Source organism: Camellia sinensis, chromosome 8 (genome assembly GCF_055761805.1).
Source record: "Camellia sinensis isolate YWXY chromosome 8, ASM5576180v1, whole genome shotgun sequence".
In the NCBI taxonomy this organism is placed as follows: Eukaryota; Viridiplantae; Streptophyta; class Magnoliopsida; order Ericales; family Theaceae; genus Camellia; species Camellia sinensis.
Window position 1 is genome coordinate 48768759 of NC_138968.1, and position 21727 is coordinate 48790485.

Here is a 21727-nt window from a genome sequence, read left to right on the forward strand (position 1 = left end):
GCCAGAGCTCAACGTTACATTAAGGACCAATAACATCTAAACACGCGGCAAGTGAAGAACCAACCACATCAGCAAACAAAGATCCTGCAAAGTTATTGCACCACATATCAACCATTAATGAGCTTTCCTGCAACATTTATTACGATAACCCCTCACGTCGGAACAGAACAGCCTTATCATGAACAAGGCAAGCTAGAGCATAGACTTTCGGCCAACATGATGGGTCGGAGTGGACAAGGAAATGATGAGCAATGGATATAAGCAGGCTCCTAAGACAAAGAAAAGGTTAAGCTTCTCTATCACCAATCTATCCCTACATTTCATTTCTCTCTCTTTATAACTTACTCGTCGGAAGGTTCGCTGGGGGACTCCCCGTTCCCCGTTGAACTCTTGTGCAGGTCTCTCTGCGGACTTGGCGTCTCGGGCACTAGTTTGGGAAGCGTGGATCAAACCGACCCGTTCTATCTGGAACCCCTTGTATCATCAGTTGGCGCCGTCTGTGGGAAACCTTTTTGCTCCGTCTGGCAACTGTGTTCATTGTCGCCGGAGACCCACTCCTGATAATCCTCACCTGCCACCTGTAGACACCCCATTTTTGACCGACCTTAAGACTCAGACGTCACCGATTGAGCGCTTGGTGATGTTGCATATTGTGCTTGTTCAAAGGTTTCAGAGTCTCGGCTGCGAGCCTTGCCTCCGGACTTCCGGACTCTTTCATGCTTTGCCTCGGTTTGCGAATCAGGATCTGTTTTCTCTGTTTTCTTTTCCTGAAGGGAGGGAGAGGTCTCGTAGATCATCTCTCAGTGGCCGTAGGCTACGTTTCGTGGTCGTAGGCCATTTTGCCGGTTTGGAGTCCGGTTTCCGATTTTTCAGAGCCGACGGCCGTGTGCGTCGGTTCGGGACCGCTTAACCACCTCCGTTTGCTCCGGTTTTTAGCATGCATCTTATTTGCTCCCTTTTGAGGGACACTGTGGCTCGAGAAACCAACTTCGTGGTCAAACACCACTTCTGGTTCCCAACAGTCAGTTTTCGGGGCCTCGGGCTGCGCGTCTCGGCCCCCGAACCTTCATTTTGCATCAGTTTGAGTTTATTTTTGGCAGGGACCTCTGTTTCATTGGTAAGAAGGCCATAGAAAGGTGGGAGGCCAGTAATTGTTCTGTTAGCCAACTTTATCCCTTTATCGCCCTCCGTCGCCCGTTCTTTTTCACTTCAAAGCCAATGTTGACCACCCTTGGGCCATTTTCTTGCACCCTAAACCCCATATTTGTGATGTACACATCTGGGAGGCCACCAATATTTGGTGGCCGGCCAGTAATTCTTTCTTCCCCTTTTGAACCCCTCCTAAAAGTGGGTTGTTCTCTCTCCTTGTTCACTATCTCCAGTTTTTGACCACATGATTGTGTTGTGCACACATGGTAGGCTACCAATTTGAGGTGGCCGGCCACTAATCATACTTGAACCTTTTGACCCTTGGCCGGCCGGCCATGGGGAGGGCCGGCCGGCCACCTACAGTCTCAATAACTGGCTGGCCAGAATCCTTACATCAAGTACAGTGCAGATACACCCTCCTTTTCCCCCCAGATTCTGTATCCGGGGGGCTGCATTTTTGGGGGGAAACTTGAATCATTTCCCTCCATTTCCCCCCCCCTTTTCCCCCCATCTTTTGCCTATATAGCAGGCCCTCCAGCTGCATATTTAGGGTTAGAAAATTTTCTCTTTGAGCTCCCATATTGTATCTCTCTCCCTCTACACTTCCAAGCTTAAAACCTCTCAAGTCCTACACTCATTTCTTCATCAACCCATACCCCCACCCTTCCATCCTCCATTCCAGCAGTTTGAGGTTGTTCTCCAGAGCCTAGGAGTGCTGTTTTTTGTCTTCAAGGGTGAGCAACATTTTCTCTCTTTTAAGCTTATTTTTATATCCTTTCTAAGCCATACATGCTTGCATATTTGGGCTCCGTCCCTAACTAAAAATAGTCTTGTTTTGATGTATTTTTCATGTTTGTTTTAGGGTCCTTCCATGTTTAAGGTCCCTAGCTACCACTTGCTTTATTACCCCTCTTGTGTGCCATTTTCTTGTATAGTATTTTTGGCCTATGTATAAATTGTTTTGAGGCATGTCATAAACTGTAAAGTGGCTTATTTTGAGTCCTTCTTCAACATTATTGAAGGGATCATCACTGTTTGAGGCTTCCATTTGCCACTTGCCTTTATATCTCTCTTTTCGCTCCATTTTTGCATGATTTGTTAGCCTCTTATTCTTCTGTTTTTGAGCTTTGGTCCGAACTATAAATGACCTTATTTTGACCCCCTATTCATGTTTCATTAAGGGTCTTTTACTGTTTGAGAAATCCTTTTTGTACTTTGTGTTATAGCTCTCTTTTTGGCCTTGTTTTGCATTGTATTTTGAGCATGCTTGTGCACTGTTTTGGGTTTGATCATAAACTGAAAAATGCCATGTTTTGGGTCCCTCTTCAACTTTGTTGAAGGTCACTCTCTTTTTTGGGGTCAGCAGCTGTGACTTGCTTCTTTATCTCACATTTAGGGCCATTTTCGCATGCTAGTTTAGCCCCATTTGTGTTCATTTTTTGGCCTTGATTGAAACTGTAAACATGCTTTTTTTGGGGCTGCCTTGAATCTTTCTTCACATTTCATGATCAAATAGTGCATGTTTTGTATAGCTATAGGCCATTGCGCATGCCTAGTTTTGCATTTCGGGTCCTATTCCATGCATCGGGTGCCATGTTTTCATGATTCGGGGCTGTTTTGGGTCATATTTTAGTGCTAAAATTTGTAGGTTTGCATACCATGTTTCATGCCTTGCCATGTCTTGTTAAAGTGGCATTTGGTGCCTTAGGTTCGGTCTTCGGTTTGCGTGCATGTGTGCACGCATTCCGAGTTGTCTCATTTTCATCTCATGGCCTCTTATACGAGTGTGGCTGAGGTCCACTTGTGTTAGTGTAAGTCCATTTATGCATTGTGTATGCCATTTCATTTCATATCATTGTGTATGCTAGGTTGTATGTTAGCGCATTGTGTATGCCATGTTACCTTGTGCATTGTGTATGCCATTTCATTTCATAGCATTGTGTATGCTAGGTTGTATGTTAGCGCATTGTGTATGCCATGTTACCTATTGCATTGTGTATGCCATTTCATTTCATAGCATTGTGTATGCTAGGTTGTATGTTAGCGCATTGTATATGCCATGTTACCTCGTGCATTGTTTATGCCATTTCATAGCATTGTGCATGCTAGGTTGTATATTAGTTGCATTCATGCATGTCATGCATATTGCATTGTGTTTGGGATAGGAATTAGCGCAGGCACGGGAAACGAGATACGTTTCGTACTCCGAGTGACGGAACGTGTCTCAATTCCCAGTCGCCGACACTCCGGATTATCCATGATGGAGTTTAGGTTTTGTTGTGTTTATGTGTGCATTCATTCCATATTGAGTCATGCAAATCGACTCCTCGGCCATCATGCATCGATATGCGTGGTTGGTGGCACAAGGATCGAGGCATGCATACATTTGTGAAAATACATTGCTATGCCCCTTTCCTGCTCTCTGTTGCAGCAAATCAAGAATCAGCAACCTTTTGAAACTTGGCGCGCTTTCCAAGAATAATCGCAAAACAGAGGCTAATTGGGGCATCCTAGTGGATTTCCGCACAAGGCAGCCCAAACGTACATCATTCATCGGAGTCAAGGCAGTCCCTGGCTTGCATGCCAGTTTATAGCTTTCCTAGATTAATTTGTAAATTAATTAGGATTTTTGTATTTATTGGGACTGTATTATTTATTCATTCGGGACTGTATTATTCTTTCGGACCCTCTGTGGGAGGGCATAATTATAATAAGTGTGCGTGCGTGTGATGTATGTCTTCCAACCCCACGTCTTTCTCCCTTTTATTTACCAGCTTATGATGGTTAGATTAGGGCATGTGTCAATTAGCATACAGTATGATAGCATGTTTGCATTCATTCATCTGTTTTGCATGCACCGGGCTCGGCGCATCATACTAACTGCATTGTATTTTCAATTCCAAGGTTGAATACTTGTTAGCCGTTGCACCTCATATGCCATGTTTAGAATAGCCAAGCCTGCTATAGTTGCATTCTTGCATGTGTTGCATTAGGCATTTCAGCATATTTAGGATCATGCATGGATTTCTAATTAGCTTCTGTTTTGGCTTGGAGTACTCGGTAAGTTTTATGCTTTAGCATCCTTGCATGCGTGTGAGTGACTGCCATGAATAGCATGCTTACCATGAGGCTATATACTTATGTGATATAACTGTCTGAATGCCTGTGGGTGAAGGTTGGGCTATTTGGATTGGAACAAATCATCAACTGTGAGTTTTAAGCCCACTAGATAGTGGCAAAACCATCTTTTCTTAAGCCCACCTGAGGGTGGCAAAATCTACATTTTAAGCCTACTTGTGAGTAGCAAACCATCTTTCAAAAACAAACAGGAAATGTTTTGTTCTAATTCAGGCGATCCAGTCTATACTTGTATGCTGTGCGCATCACATAGTAAATTTAGGCTAATAACCGGAATAAGAACACACAATGTTTTCAAAACTAGATATCATGGTTAGTAGAGGCCGATCTTTGATCGGGCGAGCGGGGGTGCTCATGAAGTGACCTTCCCCAATCGTACCCAAGTTCCCGAGCCGAGGCAGCTTTGGTGGTGACGGACACGTGGCCTTAGACAAACGAGTCAGGGTTTCCTAAATTTCCCCCAAAATAAAATATTTAGGTGGCGACTCTGTATTTGGCAAAGCAGTCCATGCTTGGCACTTCTTTTAAAAATCTATTTTCTCAAAACGATTTGCTGGATTTGGACTCTTTGGTTCAGACTTAGAACCGTGACAAAATTAGAGTCCTGAGCTGTAGTGAACCCCAAATGAACAGACCGGTACTCATCCCTCTCGGGGCGTTCGGGGACGTCTATAGTTTCTGGGGACTCCGCTGGGGATTTAGAGAACTTGACTCGAACTCGTGATGTCCTGTTTTGATTACACTTGTGTGTTTCTTTGCATTGCATTTGCATTGGTGCGCCTAGGACACCGTGTTTGCCATCTGCTATTCCTGAACGGTTTGCCGGAGGCTTGTCTTGTCAAGGCATGACCATAAGGCTGACCGGTTGTGGGCTCTGCCAGTATGGGAACACAAACCCGGTTTTACCGGGGCACCCTTTTTGACCATTCGGCCTAGTGCATATTCGGATCCATAGTGACCATTCCAAACTAGGACAGGTTGCTTACCCGATAGGTTGTTTGAAACCGCTGCGTGCGTAGTGAAACTCTAGCTCCTGACAAAATAGGACAGGGAAACCCTACCCCACCATAGGGGTGTTTTGGCTCTCATTTTCTTGTTATGTTCTTTTAGAGTGCGTCTCTACAAGAATGCATGTATCAGTTTACAAGTTTGGGCATCAGGCCTGCGGGTACCAGTTCAGTGTTTCTGGGTATCAAGGGCCTGCGGGCACCAGTTCAGCATTTTGGGAATCAGTTATATCTGCGGGTATCGGATTCAGTTTTGGGGGGACAGTAATTTTGGGAACAATGATCAGCAGTCGAATGCAGTTATTTAGTTATGCTCATGTCTGTATTAGTGGGATTGGGCTGAGATGCCGCATGTTTTCTCTTTTAGGGGGGGTTCAGAGACTCGGTTCAGAGCAACCAGTGTTCTCCTTTGCTGAGGCAAGACAGAAAAAGGCTCACCGGTTCTTCAGATCTGTTAGTCACCAGTCCGGTCCATCTAATCTGTCAGTCACCAGTCCGGTCCATCTGATCCGTCAGTCACCAGTCCGGTCCATCTGATTCGTCAGTCACCAGTCACATCACCTCTGTTCAGTTCAGCAAAACTCGTGATGACGCAAAATTCGGAAGAAATTATGGCAGCCGCATCAGACCAAGGAATCACATTGCAAGGTGATACTGATGTTGAAGTGCCACACCCACCCAGGTCACCTGCTGCACATCCGATCTGGGAACCCCAGTTATATCAAACCCGTGAGCCCACCACATTCGAGTTGATGGGAATGATTGGTGACCTTCAAAGATCTGTGGCGGATCTAGCCTGCGGAATGTCGGCTCCGCCACCAACCACATCGTATGCCGGGAACTTCATACCGGAGGAGCCCCCGCTACTGGGACGAATTGTAATCGAACTTAGCCAACCTGAAGCCATCCCAAGTTCCGGCAATAGCATGTCGACAACAACGGGGCTCCGCTCTGATGTAGCAACTCAAACCTTCTACCAAGCCGAGGCGAGTGGTAAGAACAAGATGAAGGTGGACACCGATCCCTACGAACAACTCCTGTGGGCTGTTGAGGCTTTGAAAGCCAGAGGATTGAATAAACAGTAGGTGTTCGCTGTTGCTGTAAAAACTGTGGATGACATCTTCCCCACTCAGGCTGAGAGCAGTTTAAGCCAGAGGGAAAATCGAGATGGGGATCGTCGTACCAGAATAGTTCCTTCCAATCCTAACCCTGCACCTAGAAAAGATCAAAGAGCTAAGGCAGCACCTGCCGACCCTTTTTCGAGTGTGTCCAGCAAAAGTCAGCAAGCCCCGAAGTATCCACCCCGAGGTCGCAGGGTCTTCCATGCCCTCTACATGCCTTTGTCTAAGGCCCTTCAAATCCTCGTCAAAAAAGGGCATCTCAAACCCCTCGAGCCTCGGCCTCTCCCAAGTCCCCTTCCAGCTAAGCATGATGGTACCCAGTACTGTGCATACCATCAGCAAACCGGTCACAGAACCGACAACTGCTTCCGTCTTCGCCACGAAGTGCAAGATTTGATTGACAATGAAGTCATCCTCCCTCCAAGCTCGGCAAAGTCTGTCACCACCGGGTTGGTGGATTTCGAGGATAATGCAAGTATGTGATCAGGGGTTGGACCACCTGCGGGCGGCGCGCAGTTTACCTCGGATGTGGCGTATGGCACGCACTATTTTGAGCATTTGCGAATGCTAGTTTTGTAGTTTCTAACTTGGGTGTTGAGTCAGTTCTGTAGTTTTGTTTTGAGTTTGTCTCATTGTCTCGAGTCAGTCTTCTTGATTAAGGGTCTGTCTTGTTGCATCGAGTCAGTCCTGTTTTGTTTTGAATTTGTCTCATTGTCTCGAGTTAGTCTTCTTGATTAAGGGTCTGTCTTGTTGCATCGAGTCAGTCCTGTTGTACAAAGGTCGGGTGATTCCGGGGGTGTTACCTCGGGCATCACCATTTTGTTTTGTGTTTGTCTTTTCGTTTTGCTTTGAGTCTGTTCTTGCTTGGAGCCAATTACACCAACAAATTTGAATGGAACAGCGGTAATTTTCACGCTCTTGTATTTGCTTCTGCCGTGTGCCAGTTGTGCCAGAAGTTCTGATTGAGATGGCAGTATTTGACCAGAACTGCGTCTTTTCTGTGCCTTGAACTCATTGCATTGACCTAAGTTTTTAAAACTTTTTTCTAATACTGTGGTGAAAACAAAGAGGAAGGAATTCCTCGGGTTTTTGCAAAATTTGATCAATTGAGAGAAAGAGAGACATGCTAAGCCCTTAATGATCGAGATCATGCTTGTTAATGTGAGTACTGAGAAGGATTCTGACTTGATCCAGATTGGTTCCGCACTGCCTTCAGCGCGAGCGATTTGTCGCTTTCTTAAAAATTTTCAAAAACAAAATGTTTTGCGCGGTCCTGCGAAGACTTGTGTGGAATCGCTCTTGAGATTGTGCAGCTTAGGATCGCTCTCAGCCTCGACACTTGAGCCCTTGCTTTCAAACCTTGACCTTGGATTCAGAGTGTTCAATGGTCAACCGCGATATGAGGCCTGTGCGGCTAGATTTGAAACAGCCCTCGAACAAGCGGCACCAAAGTCAGATCAAGAAGATCAGACCTCATCAGAAGAAGCTGGCGAAGCTAGAACAGAAACACCCCTCGAACTAGGGGCGAAAATGTCCGATGTGCTCGAAGAGCCAAAGATGGATCCTTCTGCAAATCAATACAACAGCCACTCTCTTGGATACGGATGGCTTCGAGATCCTAAAACCATTTGGCATGGACTTGTTATACTTTTACCCTTTGAGAGGCTCGTTGGGCCGAAAATCCAGAAAGGGCGACCCAGGCAAAAGTTAGAGCAAGAAAAGTTATATACAAAAAGCAAAAAGAAAAAAAAAAGAGAAAAGAGAAAAAAGAAGAAAAGCAAAAAAAAAAAAAGAGAAAAAGAAGAAAAGAGAAAAAAAAGAAAAAAAGAGAAGAAATGAAATGAAAAAGAAAGAAGAACAAAGCTCGCAAGGTCGAAAACCCGCGACGGCTGCCTTGGCAAAAGTTAGAGCCTAAAAAGGAGAGGTTAAATACCCGAGTGTACCTTAACCCTGAACTACGTAAGGCTTGATTCCCATGTTTGGGATACGTAGGCAACTTCATTCTGAAGTCCAGCCATAAACACTTCCAAATCGACTGTGTCCATGCGATGGTTCTGGTCATCTTTGTCTTCTCTGTATCTGAGAGTCTGGTTGTGTTCGTCGCTCTGAGGACTGACTACAATGCGCTGCGGTGCTATCCAAACAAAGGGCAACTTTCCGTTGCCATTCAAAACGCCGCAGTGTCATTTCAAACAAGGGGCAACTTTCCGTTGCCATGCAGTGTCCTTCAGACAAGGGGCAATTTTCCATTGCCATGGATCCGAGGTTGCGCATCTCAAGAGTAGGTTCCGTGCTCGTTGAGCAGTGGTCGTTTGCAAAAATAGTTTTTAAGAATTTTTACTGAGGTTGACTAATCTTCTCGAAAAGTACTCCATTTTTCAAAACTGGACCATTTCTTGGACCCAAAAAAAAGAAAAAATTTCAGTACTCATAACCTAACTTGCATGATTTTAAATCAGAAAATCGAACAAGCATGTTAATCTAACTCTTATGTTGGTCAAAATTGTTTTAACAGAACGTCAAAAACCAAAAATGGTCAAAATAATGAACCAAGGGCAAAGTTAAGTCAGGTGTTCTATGTTTTCCCCGTTGTCAACATACTTGCCAGAAAAGGGCACTCTACTTGCCAGAAAGGACACTCTACCCGCCAGAAAAGGGGATAACTGAAGTTAACAACAAAGGACTGAAAGCTCTCTCATCCTCCAAGCAGCGAGGCATCAAGCCGAGTGCGAAGCACGAATTGGAATGGATCGAGATGCTTCATTCCCTCATCCGGCACATCGACAGATGTCACCGAAGGAAATAGCCGCGAGATTATTATGTTGGGCGTGAGCCCGCAACTTCTTGTTCATCCATCAACCACCCAGGAGACGGATAAAAAATGAGAGATTAAAGAATAGAGAGATGTGCGCTGAGAGAAAAAGTGAGGAAAAGGGCTTTTTCAGCAAAAACAGAGCCTGAGGGCCGAGTGATGTGAGAATCACAAATGAGAAAGGGTGGGAAACAATACCCGAAGAAACTGGCTCCTCGCGTACTGAGAGGTCTCTCGTCTTTGTAACACGTCTGTGTGTCGTGTCTTTTGTTTTGTTTGTCTCGATTCTTGCTTTGAGTCGTTCCGAGTGTGTCTCGATGTGCTTAGGTTGTTTACCTTTTCTCTTCCATTGTTCAGTCTTTTTCGCTGTGTTCAGTCGTAGGCTCAATGCCCAGTTAAGAACACATTTCTTAATTTCAAAAAATTGTCTTGTGCTCAGAGTGCCGTGTCGTTCTCCACATTTGTGCAAAACAAGATTTTGTTCTTTCAAAAAAAAAAACGCAGGGTTCAACCCGAGCCATGTGGGAACAGTAAAGCCAGAACCCATCAGAAGCTATATAGGTTCCAAACTTCAAAGCAAAAGGAAAAGAGGAAGATGTCGGACATCTGAGTTTGTTTCAACTTTTGCAAGTTCCGTCATCGCATCCTGTAGGTTCAGAATGAGCTGTGTGTTCAAAATTAAAAGACTACTGAGTTATGGGCTGCGTGTTCAGAAGTTCAAAAGTTTGAGCTGCGTGTTCAACTTTCAACGAATGTGTGCTGCGTGTTCACAATAAAAAAAAATGGGCTGCGTGTTCAGAAATTCAGAAGTTTGGGCTGCGTGTGCAACTTTCAACGAATGTGTGCTGCGTGTTCACAATCAAAAAAATGGGCTGCGTGTTCAGAAATTCAGAAGTTTGGGTTGCGTGTTCGACTTTCAACAAGTGTGTGCTGCGTGTTCACAATCAAAAAGTGGGCTGCGTGTTCAAAAATTCAGAAGTTTGGGCTGCGTGTTCGACTGTCAACAAGTGTGCGCCGCGTGTTCACAATCAAAAAATGGGCTGCGTGTTCAGAAGTTCAAAAGTTTGAGCTGCGTGTTCAACTTTCAACAAGTGTGTGCTGCGTGTTCACAATCAAAAAATGGGCTGCGTGTTCAGAAGTTCGAAAGTTTGAGCCGCGTGTTCAACTTTCAACAAATGTGTGCTGCGTGTTCACAATCAAAAAATGGGCTGCGTGTTCAGAAATTCAAAAGTTTGGGCTGCGTGTTCGACTTTCAACAAATGTGTGTTGCGTGTTCACAATCAAAAAATAGGCTGCGTGTTCAGAAATTCAAAAGTTTGGGCTGCGTGTTCGACTTTCAACAAAGTGTGTGCCGCGTGTTCACAATCAAAAAATGGGCTGCGTGTTCAGAAATTCAACAGTTTGGGCTGCGTGTTTAACTCTCAACTAGTGTGTGCTGTGTGTTCACCTCAAAAAATGGCCTGCGTGTTCAGAAATTCAACAGTTTGGGCTGCGTGTTCAACTCTCAACTAGTGTGTGCTGTGTGTTCACCTCAACATTCGGGTTGCGTGTTCAGACTTCAAAGACAGTGAGCTACGTGTTCAACTCTCAACTAGTGTGTGTTGTGTGTTCACCTCAAAAAATGGGCTGCGTGTTCAGAAATTCAACAGTTTGGGCCGCATGTTCAACTCTCAACTAGTGTGTGCTGTGTGTTCACCTCAAAGTTTGGGCTGCGTGTTCAACTTTCAAAAAACTGTGGGCTGTGTGTTCACGACAACAAGTTTGAGCTGTGTGTTCGGATTTCAAGAAAATATGGGCCGCGTGTTCACCGCAAGAGTTTGAGCTGCGTGTTCAGATTTCAAGAAAAATGTGGGCCGCGTGTTCACCGCAAGAGTTTGAGCTGTGTGTTCAGATTTTAAGAAACTGTGGGCTGTGTGCTCACGACAACAAGTTTGAGCTGTGTGTTCTGATTTCAAGAAAATGTGGGCCGCGTGTTCACCGCAAGAGTTTGAGCTGTGTGTTCTGATTTCAAGAAAATGTGGGTCGCGTGTTCATCGCAAGAGTTTGAGCTGTGTGTTCAGATTTCAAGAAACTGTGGGCTGTGTGTTCACGACAACAAGTTTGAGCTGTGTGTTCAGATTTCAAGAAAATGTGGGTCGCGTGTTCACCGCAAGAGTTGAGCTGTGTGTTCAGATTTCAAGAAAATGTGGGCTGCGTGTTCGCGACAAAAGTTCGAGCTGTGTGTTCAGATTTCAAAAATGTGGGTTGCGTGATCACGCCAAAAGTTTGAGCTGCGTGTTCAGAAATTCAAGTGCTTGAGCTATGTGTTCAAAATGCAAACCAAATGCTGTGTTATGGACTAAGTGTTCAGATTGAGTAGTGTTATAAGCTGTGTGCCCAGAAATGAGCTGTGTGCCCAAAAAACGAGCTGTGTGCCCAGAAAAAGAGCTGTGTGCCCGAAGAACGAGCTGTGTGCCCGAAAAAGAGCTGTGTGCCCGAAAAAGAGCTGTGTGCCCGAAAACGAGCTGTGTGCTCGGGAAATGAGCTGTGTGCCCAAAGAAGGAGCTGCGTGCCCGAAAAATGAGCTGTGTGCCTGAAAAAGAGCTGTGTGCCCGAAAACGAGCTGTATGCCCGAAGAACGAGCTGTGTGCCCGAAAAAGAGCTGTGTGCCCGAAAATGAGCTGTGTGCCCGAAAACGAGCTGTCTGCTCGGGAAATGAGCTGTGTGCCCAAAAAAGGAGCTGTGTGCCCGAAAAATGAGCTGTGTGCCTGAAAAGGAGCTGTGTGCCCGAAAACGAGCTGTGTGCCCGGAAAATGAGCTGTGTGCCCAAAGAAAGAGCTGCGTGCCCGAAAAATAAGTTGTGTGCCTTAAAAGGAGCTATGTACCCGAAAACGAGCTGTGCCCGGAAAATGAGCTGTGTGCCTGAAAAGGAGCTGTGTGCCCGAAGAAGGAGCTATGTACCTGAAAAACGAGCTGTGTGCCCGAAGAAATAGCTGTGTGCCCAAAAATGAACTACATACCCGAAGAATGCGCTGTGTGCCCGAGATCTACTGTCTGCCCAAAAGAGCTGTGTGCCGAGATTAAACAGAGTGTTGCGTTTTGAGATGCGTGCCAAATGAACAGAATATTGTGTTGTGAGCGGTGGACCAAACGAACAAAGTGTTATGGTGTGAGCTGTGTGCCAACTGAATGGAATGCTATGTCGTAAGCTGTGTGCTAAGTCTTGTATTGTGCATGCGTCTCATCGCACTATTTTGCGCTGTGACCATTATTTACATTGTGCATGCATTTTACCGCGCTATTTTGTGCATCGCACTGTTTGATGCAATTTATACTTGCGCTATCTTGCGCACCTTACCTGTATCGCACTGTCTTGTGCACTCACCTGGTCTAGGAGACCTTAAATCCATCAGTCTAAGGAGACCTTAAATCCTGCATCATCATTCGCGTTGTTTTGCGCATCGCACTTGCATTTATTCGCACCGTCTTGTGCACTTTCTGGTCTTGGAGACCTTAAATCCTATAAAGGTGCAGTTCCTTTGGTGTTTGTCATGCCCGAACGACTTCTGGTGGTCTGGTATAGCCACCTGCCTGTGTTTACGGTGAGTTCCTAGGAGACCAACTGAGACGGTGGAAACTAGAGTTCGAATGGCTTGTGCCTAAAACGCAAAGGTTCGGGATTTTCGAGACTAAAGTCTGGTTTAAATACCCAGGGGTATATCCTCGGCTTGAAATCTGTATGGCAGCCCCATAGATTGAGATAGCATCTGTATGCACCTCAATTCTGGATACTGATCCAACTTAGTCTATCACCCTGTTGGAGAATAGGGAAAGCTGCAACCATAGTCAGGGAGAAAAGTAGTACCTGTGGTTCAACTGAGAAGAAGCGGGAGATCCCCAACAGCAAGAGGTAAGTCATTGCCAATTGCCCCTGTAAGGTACCTTTACCTCTTAGCTATTACATTGCGGTTTAGCCACTACATTACAGTGCATTGCATGAATCCTCAATTTTCAAACCGGCTTCGCGTAGCGTGTAAGTCCAATTTTCAAACCGGCTTCGCGTAGCGTATAAGTACAATTATCAAACCGGCTCCGCGTAGCGTATAAGTCCAATTTTCAAACCGGCTTCGTGTAGCGTATAAGTCCAAATATCAAGCCGGCTTCGCGTAGCGTATAAGTCCAATTTTCAAACCGACTTCGTGTAGCGTATAAGTCCAAGTATCAAAATCTTCCTGCATTTCATTTTGCATCTTGCCCCCTACCTGCAGGCATGCCTGCGGGCACATCTTTGTTATCTTTCCTGTTTGTCTAAGTCTTCGGCCTTGTCAAAAATAGGTCGTATCTGGGCTTTGACATTCACTCCCGTTACTTATGACTTTCGAGTTCTGTCAAAGAGGGGCAACTGTAGACACCCCATTTTCGACCGACCTTAAGACTCAGACGTCACCGATTGAGCGCTTGGTGATGTTGCATATTGTGCTCGTTCAGAGGTTTCAGAGTCTCGACTGCGAGCCTTGCCTCCGGACTTCCGAACTCTTTCATGCTTTGCCTTGGTTTGCGAACCAGGCTCTGTTTTCTCTATTTTCTTTTCCTGAAGGGAGGGAGAGGTCTCGTAGATCATCTCTCAGAGGCCGTAGGCTACATTTCGTGGTCGTAGGCCATTTTGCCCGTTTGGAGTTCGGCTTCCGGTTTTTCGGAGCCGACAGCCGTGTGCCTCGGTTCGGGACCGCTTAACCACCTCCGTTTGCTCCGGTTTTTGGCATGCATCTTATTTGCTTCCTTTTGAGGGACACTGTGGCTCGAGAAACCAACTTCGTGGTCAAACACCACTTCCGGTTCCCAACAGTCAGTTTTCGGGGCCTCGGGCTGCGCGTCTCGGCCCCCGAACCTTCATTTTGCATCAGTTTGAGTTTATTTTTGGCAGGGACCTCTGTTTCATTGGTAAGAAGGCCGTAGAAGGGTGGGAGGCCAGTAATTGTTCTGTCAGCCAACTTTATCCCTTCATCACCCTCCGTCGCCCGTTCTTTCTCACTTCAAAGCCAATGTTGACCACCCTTGGGCCATTTTCTTGCACCCTAAACCCCATATTTGTGATGTACACATCTGGGAGGCCACCAATATTTGGTGGCCGGCCAGTAATTCTTTCTGCCCCTTTTGAACCCCTCCTAAAAGTGGGTTGTTCTCTCTCCTGGTTCACTATTTCCAATTTTTGACCACATGATTGTGTTGTGCACACATGGTAGGCCACCAATTTGAGGTGACCGACCACTAATCATACTTGAACCTTTTGACCCTTGGCCAGCCGGCCATGGGGAGGGCTGGCCGGCCACCTACAGTCTCAATAATTGGCCGGCCAGAATCCTTGCATCAAGTACAGTGCAGATACACCCTCCTTTTCCCCCCAGATTCTGTATCCGGGGGGCTGCATTTTTGGGGGGAAACTTGATTCATTTCCCTCCATTTTTCCCCCCCTTTTCCCCCCTCTTTTTCCTACATAGCAGGCCCTCCAGCTGCATATTTAGGGTTAGAAAATTTTCCCTTTGAGCTCCCATATTGTATCTCTCTCCCTCTATACTTCCAAGCTTAAAACCTCTCAAGTCCTACACTCATTTCTTCATCAACCCATACCCCCACCCTTCCATCCTCCATTCCAGCAGTTTGAGGTTGTTCTCCAGAGCCTAGGAGTGCTGCATTTTGGTCCAAAAGGCTGCTAAAGTTTGGTCTTCAAGGGTGAGCAACATTTTCTCTCTTTTAAGCTTGTTTTTATATCCTTTCTAAGCCATACATGCTTGCATATTTGGGCTCCGACCCTAACTAAAAATAGTCTTGTTTTGATGTATTTTTCATGTTTTTTTAGGGTCCTTCCATGTTTAAGGTCCCTAGCTACCACTTGCTTCATTACCCCTCTTGTGTGCCATTTTCTTGTGTAGTATTTTTGGCCTATGTATAAATTGTTTTGAGGCATATCATAAACTGTAAAGTGGCTTATTTTGAGTCCTTCTTCAACATTGTTGAAGGGATCATCACTGTTTGAGGCTTCCATTTGCCACTTGCCTTTGTATCTCTCTTTTGGCTCCATTTTTGCATGATTTGTTAGCCTCTTATTCTTCTGTTTTTGAGCTTTGGTCTGAACTATAAATGGCCTTATTTTGACCCCCTCTTCAGGTTTCATTAAGGGTCTTTTACTTTTTGAGGCATCCTTTTTGTACTTTGTGTTATAGCTCTCTTTTTGGCCTTGTTTTGCATAGTATTTTGAGCATGCTTGTGCACTGTTTTGGGTTTGATCATAAACTGAAAAATGCCATGTTTTGGGTCCCTCTTCAACTTTGTTCAAGGGCCCTCTCTTGTTTGGGGTCAGAAGCTGTGACTTGCTTCTTTATCTCACATTTAGGGCCATTTTCGCATGCTAGTTTAGCCCCATTTGTGTTCATTGTTTGGCCTTGCTTGAAACTGTAAACATGCTTGTTTTGGGGCTTCCTTGAATCTTTCTTCACATTTCATGATCAAATAGTGCATGTTTTGTATAGCTATAGGCCATTGTGCATGCCTAGTTTTGCATTTCGGGTCCTATTCCATGCATCGGGTGCCATGTTTCCATGATTCGGGGCTGTTTTGGGTCATATTGTAGCACTGAAATTTGCAGGTTTGCATACCATGTTTCATGCCTTGCCATGTCTTGTTAGAGTGGCATTTGGTGCCTTAGGTTCGGTCTTCGGTTTGCGTGCATGTGTGCACGCATTCCGAGTTGTCTCATTTTCATCTCATGGCCTCTTATGCGAGTGTGGCTGAGGTCCACTTGTGTTAGTGTAAGTCCATTTATGCATTGTGTATGTTATTTCATTTCATAGCATTGTGTATGCTAGGTTGCATGTTAGCGCATTGTGTATGCCATGTTACCTCGTGCATTGTGTATGCCATTTCATTTCATAGCATTGTGTATGCTAGGTTGTATGTTAGCGCATTGTGTATGCCATGTTACCTATTGCATTGTGTATGCCATTTCATTTCATAGCATTGTGTATGCTAGGTTGTATGTTAGCGCATTGTGTATGCCATGTTACCTCGTGCATTGTGTATGCCATTTCATAGCATTGTGCATGCTAGGTTGTATATTAGTTGCATTCATGCATGTCATGCATATTGCATTGTGTTTGGGATAGGAATTAGCCCAGGCACGGGAAACGAGGTACGTTTCGTACTCCGAGTGACGGAACGTGTCTCAATTCCCAGTCGCCGACACTCCGGATTATCCATGATGGAGTTTAGGTTTTGTTGTGTTTATGTGTGCATTCATTCCATATTGAGTCATGCAAATCGACTCCTCGGCCATCATGCATCGATATGCGTGGTTGGTGGCACAAGGATCGAGGCATGCATACATTTGTGAAAATACATTGCTATGCCCCTTTCCTGCACTCTGTTGCAGCAAATCAAGAATCAGCAACCTTCCGAAACTTAGCGCGCTTTCCAAGAATAATCGTAAAACAGAGGCTAATTGGGGCATCCCAGTGGATTTTCGTGCAAGGCAGCCCAAACGTACATCATTCATCGGAGTCAAGGCAGTCCCTGGCTTGCATGCCAGTTTATAGCTTTCCTAGATTAATTTGTAAATTAATTAGGATTTTTGTATTTATTGGGACTGTATTATTTATTCATTCGGGACTGTATTATCCTTTCGGACCCTCTGTGGGAGGGCATAATTATAATAAGTGTGCGTGCGTGTGATGTATGTCTTCCAACCCCACGTCTTTTTCCCTTTTATTTACCAGTTTATGATGGTTAGATTAGGGCATGTTTCAATTAGCATACAGTATGATAGCATGTTTGCATTCATTCATCTGTTTTGCATGCACCGGGCTCGGCGCATCATACTAACTGCATTGTATTTTCAATTCCAAGATTGAATACTTGTTAGCCGTTGCACCTCATATGCCATGTTTAGAATAGCCGAGCCTGCTATAGTTGCATTCTTGCATGTGTTGCATTAGGCATTTCAGCATATTTAGGATCATGCATGGATTTCTAATTAGCTTCTGTTTTGGCTTGGAGTACTCGGTAAGTTTTATGCTTTAGCATCCTTGCATGCGTGTGAGTGACTGCCATGAATAGCATGTTTACCATGAGGCTATATACTTATGTGATATAACTGCCTGAATGCCTGTGGGTGAAGGTTGGGCTATTTGGATTGGAACAAATCATCAACTGTGAGTTTTAAGCCCACTAGATAGTGGCAAAACCATCTTTTCTTAAGCCCACCTGAGGGTGGCAAAATCTACATTTTAAGCCTACTTGCGAGTAGCAAACCATCTTTCAAAAACAAACAGGAAATGTTTTGTTCCAATTCAGGCGATCCAGCCTATACTTGTATGTTGTGCGCATCACATAGTAAATCTAGGCTAATAACCGGAATAAGAACACACAATGTTTTCAAAACTAGATATCATGGTTAGTAGAGGCCGATCTTTGATCGGGCGAGCGGGGGGTGCTCACAAAGTGACCTTCCCCAATCGTACCCAAGTTCCCGAGCCGAGGTAACTTTGGTGATGACGGACACGTGGCCTTAGGCAAACGAGTCAGGGTTTCCTAAATTTCCCCCAAAATAAAATATTTAGGTGGCGACTCTGTATCTGGCAAAGCAGTCCATGTTTGGCACTTCTTTCAAAAATCTGTTTTCTCAAAACGATTTGCCGGATTTGGACTCTTTGGTTCAGACTTAGAACCGTGACAAAATTAGAGTCCTGAGCTGTAGTGAACCCCAAATGAACAGACCGGGACTAATCCCTCCCGGGGCGTTCGGGGACGTCTACACCACCCACCAAGGTGGATGGCCACAACCAGATCCATGGTTTCTCAATACAACGTTGCCGATCCCCCAGTCGACCCCCCTAACCCAAACAACCCACCGCAGTATTTCACCGAGCTCACCAATATTATTAACAGCCTAGTTGAACAAAACCAAGCCCTGATCAAAGCTCTACTTCAAAGAAACCTTCATATACCTCCTCCACCACCTCAAGATATCCCATACAACCAAGACGAGCCCCGAGCCATCGTATCCAACAGCCCATCCATCCAACTTGGAAGGCTTACGACCCCCTCCTCCAGATATGAACCCGCCACCTCGAGCCCCACATCCATCGGTCTAGGCACCCACCCCCGAGGTAGAGGCCAGCAATGTCCAACCTCCACTGCATTCCGGTGGTGACAATGTTCCTCTCTGGGATGCGGAACTCCGTGCCATGAAACTCCAGCTTCAAGGAGTCATGCAGAACATATAGAATAAACCATCTACCACAGCCAACTCACCGTTCGTTGCCTCCATCAGGGACAAGCCCTTACCTCCTAAGTTCAAAATGCCCTCGCTCGACTCTTTCGACGGCACAACGGACCCGGTCGACCATTTGAAAACTTATAGGACCCTCATAGTCCTCCATGCATTCTCTGATGAGATCATGTGTCGGGCATTCCCCGTAACACTTAAGGGGTCGACTCGACTCTGGTTTAGTCAACTGCCAACAGACTCTGTCTCTACTTTTCAGCACCTAAGTGACTCATTTCTCAGCCATTTCATTGGTGCCCAGCGCCAGCGGCGTCCAGCAATCCAACTCCTCAACATCCGTTAGATCGAGGGGGAGTCACTACGCAGCTTCGTCACCCGCTTCAACACCGAAGCCCTGCAGGTAGCGGAAAACAACGACAAGGTCATTCTCACGGCTTTTATGCCCGGTCTACTATCATCTGATTTCCTCTTCTCTCTCCCCAAAAACCCCCGACCTCCATGGCAACCATATTTTCTAAAGCCCAAAAATACATGAATGCCGAAGATTCCCTATCCGCCCGACAAGATCTTACAGCCAAAAACCCGACCCCAGAGAGAAGAGAAACGATTCTGAAACCAAAAAACACCCCGTACACTCACCAAACACCTCAGTATACCGACCGACCTACCCGAGCCGACCGGTTGGTGCCTACCTGACCACCCGGCCGGTTCGAACGATACACACCCCTCAATTTCCCCATGGAACAAGTCCTGAACCAAATCCAACAAGATTATCCCCTAAAATGGCCCCAACCGTCACGGTCTCCTTCCAACCGGCGAGACCAGTCCAAATACTATCGCTTTCATCAGGACCACGGCCATAATACCGAGGAATGCGTTAACCTTAAAGACCAGGTCGAGGGCTTGATATGCCAGGGGCGCCTCAGTCGGTTCACGGCAGCCTACCCTCAGCAAAGGCAAATGACTGAACCTACTAGAAACAACCATTGGCACACCCCTTCTTGACAGTTCGCACAACCTAACCCAAGTCATGATAGGCCCCCACAGCAACCCCGGGCACAAGGCAACCCTGCCCCTTCGGTTGGAGAGATTAGAGTTATTGCTGGCGGGCTTGCTTGCGGAGGACCATCCCGCTTGGCTCAACGAGCCGAACTCAGAAAGATAAGGCAGGGCTCAGATAAAGAAGTTGCCACATTGGACCGCCCTTTCAAACACCTCAAGCAATAGATGAAGCCCATCACCTTTACGGAGGCCGATTGCACAGGCATCCGTTACCCCCATGACGACCCCCTCATCATCTCTGCCCTCCTCTCCAATTACAAATTCAGACGGGTTATCGTTGACAACGGTAGCTCTTCAGACATTATCTTCCTAAACGCTTATCGCCAACTCAAGGTTGGGGAAGAAAGTTTGTCCCCTCTCAAAACCCCATTGGTTGGCTTCACTGGAGACCGGGTGACCTCTATAGCCTCTATCGATCTTCCCATCACCATTGGAGAATACCCGCGGCAGACCACAAAGTTGCTCACTTTTCTCGTCGTCAACTGTCCCTCTGCTTACAGCACTATCCTCGGCCGTACCGCCCTAAATGCTTTTGAAGCTGTCACATCCACTTTCCATCTAGCCATAAAATTCCCTACTGACCTTGGAGTCGGCACTATGAGAGAAGAACAGACCGTAGCTAAAGAATCTTATGTCGCTTCACTTAAAGAGGTTAAGCTGAAAGAGGCTATGATCATTGAAGGACTCGACGTCAGAGACGAAGACGAGCTAGTCAGAGGGGAACCAGTGGAAGAGCTTGTCGAGGTCCTCATTGACCCTACAAACCTGACAAAAACTGCCAAGATCGGCAGCCAACTATCCTCCTAGGCCAAGGCCGACCTTACAGCCCTTCTGATTGAACACAATGACGTATTTGCATGGACCCACTTCGACATGCCGGGTGTTGACCCCTCCTTCATCGCTTATTGCCTCAGCATTGAGCCCCATTTTCAACCCTTCCACCAGAAGCAGCGCATCTTTCACCCGGAACGTAATACTCTCATTGCTTCTGAAGTAGATAAGCTCCTTGAGGCACAGTTTATCAAAAACGTGGACTATCCCAGATGGCTGTCAAATGTGGTCCTGGTCCGTAAAAATAATGGTAAATGGTGACTCTATGTCGATTACTCCGACCTCAACCAAGCTTGCCCCAAAGATAGCTATCCCCTTCCCCGCATAGATCTACTTGTCGATGCCACGGCCAAACATCAAATGCTCAGCTTCATGGATGCTTTCTCTGGCTACAATCAAATTCTGATGCACCCATTGGACCAGGAACACACCTCCTTCATAACTGACCGGGGGACTTACCACTATCCTGTCATGCCATTCGGGTTGAAAAACGCTGGAGCAACTTACCAACGGTTAGCCAATACCGTTTTTCATCACCAGCTAGGTCAGAACATGGAAGTATACGTTGACGACATGCTTGTCAAGAGCAAACTCTCCTCTGATCATCTGGCAGACCTGCGGGAGACCTTCGACACTCAGCGTAAGTATCAAATGAAGCTGAATATGAAGAAATGCGCATTCGGCGTCGAATCTGGGAAATTCTTGGGTTTCATGGTCAGTCAACCGGTTATCAAGGCTAACCCCGAAAAAATCAAGGCTCTGATAGATATGCAGTCACCCAGAACAGTTAGAGAAGTGCAAAGGCTTAAGGGCAGAGTCGCCTCCTTCAACCGTTTTATTTCCCGCGCAACAGACAAGTGCCTCTCCTTTTTCAAAGTTCTTCGGCAAGCTTTTGAGTGGATGGCATAATCCGAAGAAGCCTTTCAACAATTGAAGTAATACATGGTCAACCCCCCTTACTTTCTCAAGCGATCACGGGTGAGCCCCTTTTTCTCTACGTAGCCGTATCGAACACTGCAGTCAGTGCAGCCCTCATCAGAGAGGACGGCTATGTCCAGCGTCCGGTCTATTACATTAGTCGGGCTCTCAGGGGAGCAGAACAGAACTACCCACTGCTTGAAAAGATGGCCCTAGCCTTGGTCATAGCCTCAAGACGACTCCGACCTTACTTCCAGGCCCACCCTATTGTCGTCTTCACTGACCAACCTTTGAAGAAGATAATGCAACAACCAGAGTTGTCCGACCGACTTATGCAATGGTCAGTCAAGCTCAGCCAATTTGACATCTCCTACCGACCTCGAACAACGATCAAAGGGCAGGCTGTCACTGATTTTATCCTAGAATTCAC

The 21727-nt window shown here is 46.0% G+C and overlaps 1 protein-coding gene across 1 annotated transcript; it reads left to right on the plus strand.

Moving 5' to 3' along the window:
- The first annotated feature begins 5573 nt into the window (after nt 1-5573).
- On the plus strand, nt 5574-21288 carry LOC145797743 (uncharacterized). Its single transcript, XM_082885157.1, has 4 exons — nt 5574-5776; nt 19815-20292; nt 20494-20613; nt 20803-21288. Exons 1-4 carry the CDS (start codon nt 5574-5576, stop codon nt 21286-21288), a joined length of 1287 nt encoding a protein of 428 aa, XP_082741283.1.
- The last annotated feature ends 439 nt before the right edge of the window (nt 21289-21727 follow it).

What these genes read in the sequence shown, in the direction of transcription:
- LOC145797743 (XM_082885157.1), top strand. Translation starts at nt 5,574, where the DNA reads ATGATCAGCAGTCGAATGCAGTTATTTAGTTATGCTCATGTCTGTATT. An exon ending in CAGTCCGGTCCATCTAATCT is followed by an intron (nt 5,777 to 19,814) that starts GTCAGTCACCAG and finishes TTACAAATTCAG; the next exon opens with ACGGGTTATCGTTGACAACG. An exon ending in CAGTGGAAGAGCTTGTCGAG is followed by an intron (nt 20,293 to 20,493) that starts GTCCTCATTGAC and finishes CCCTTCCACCAG; the next exon opens with AAGCAGCGCATCTTTCACCC.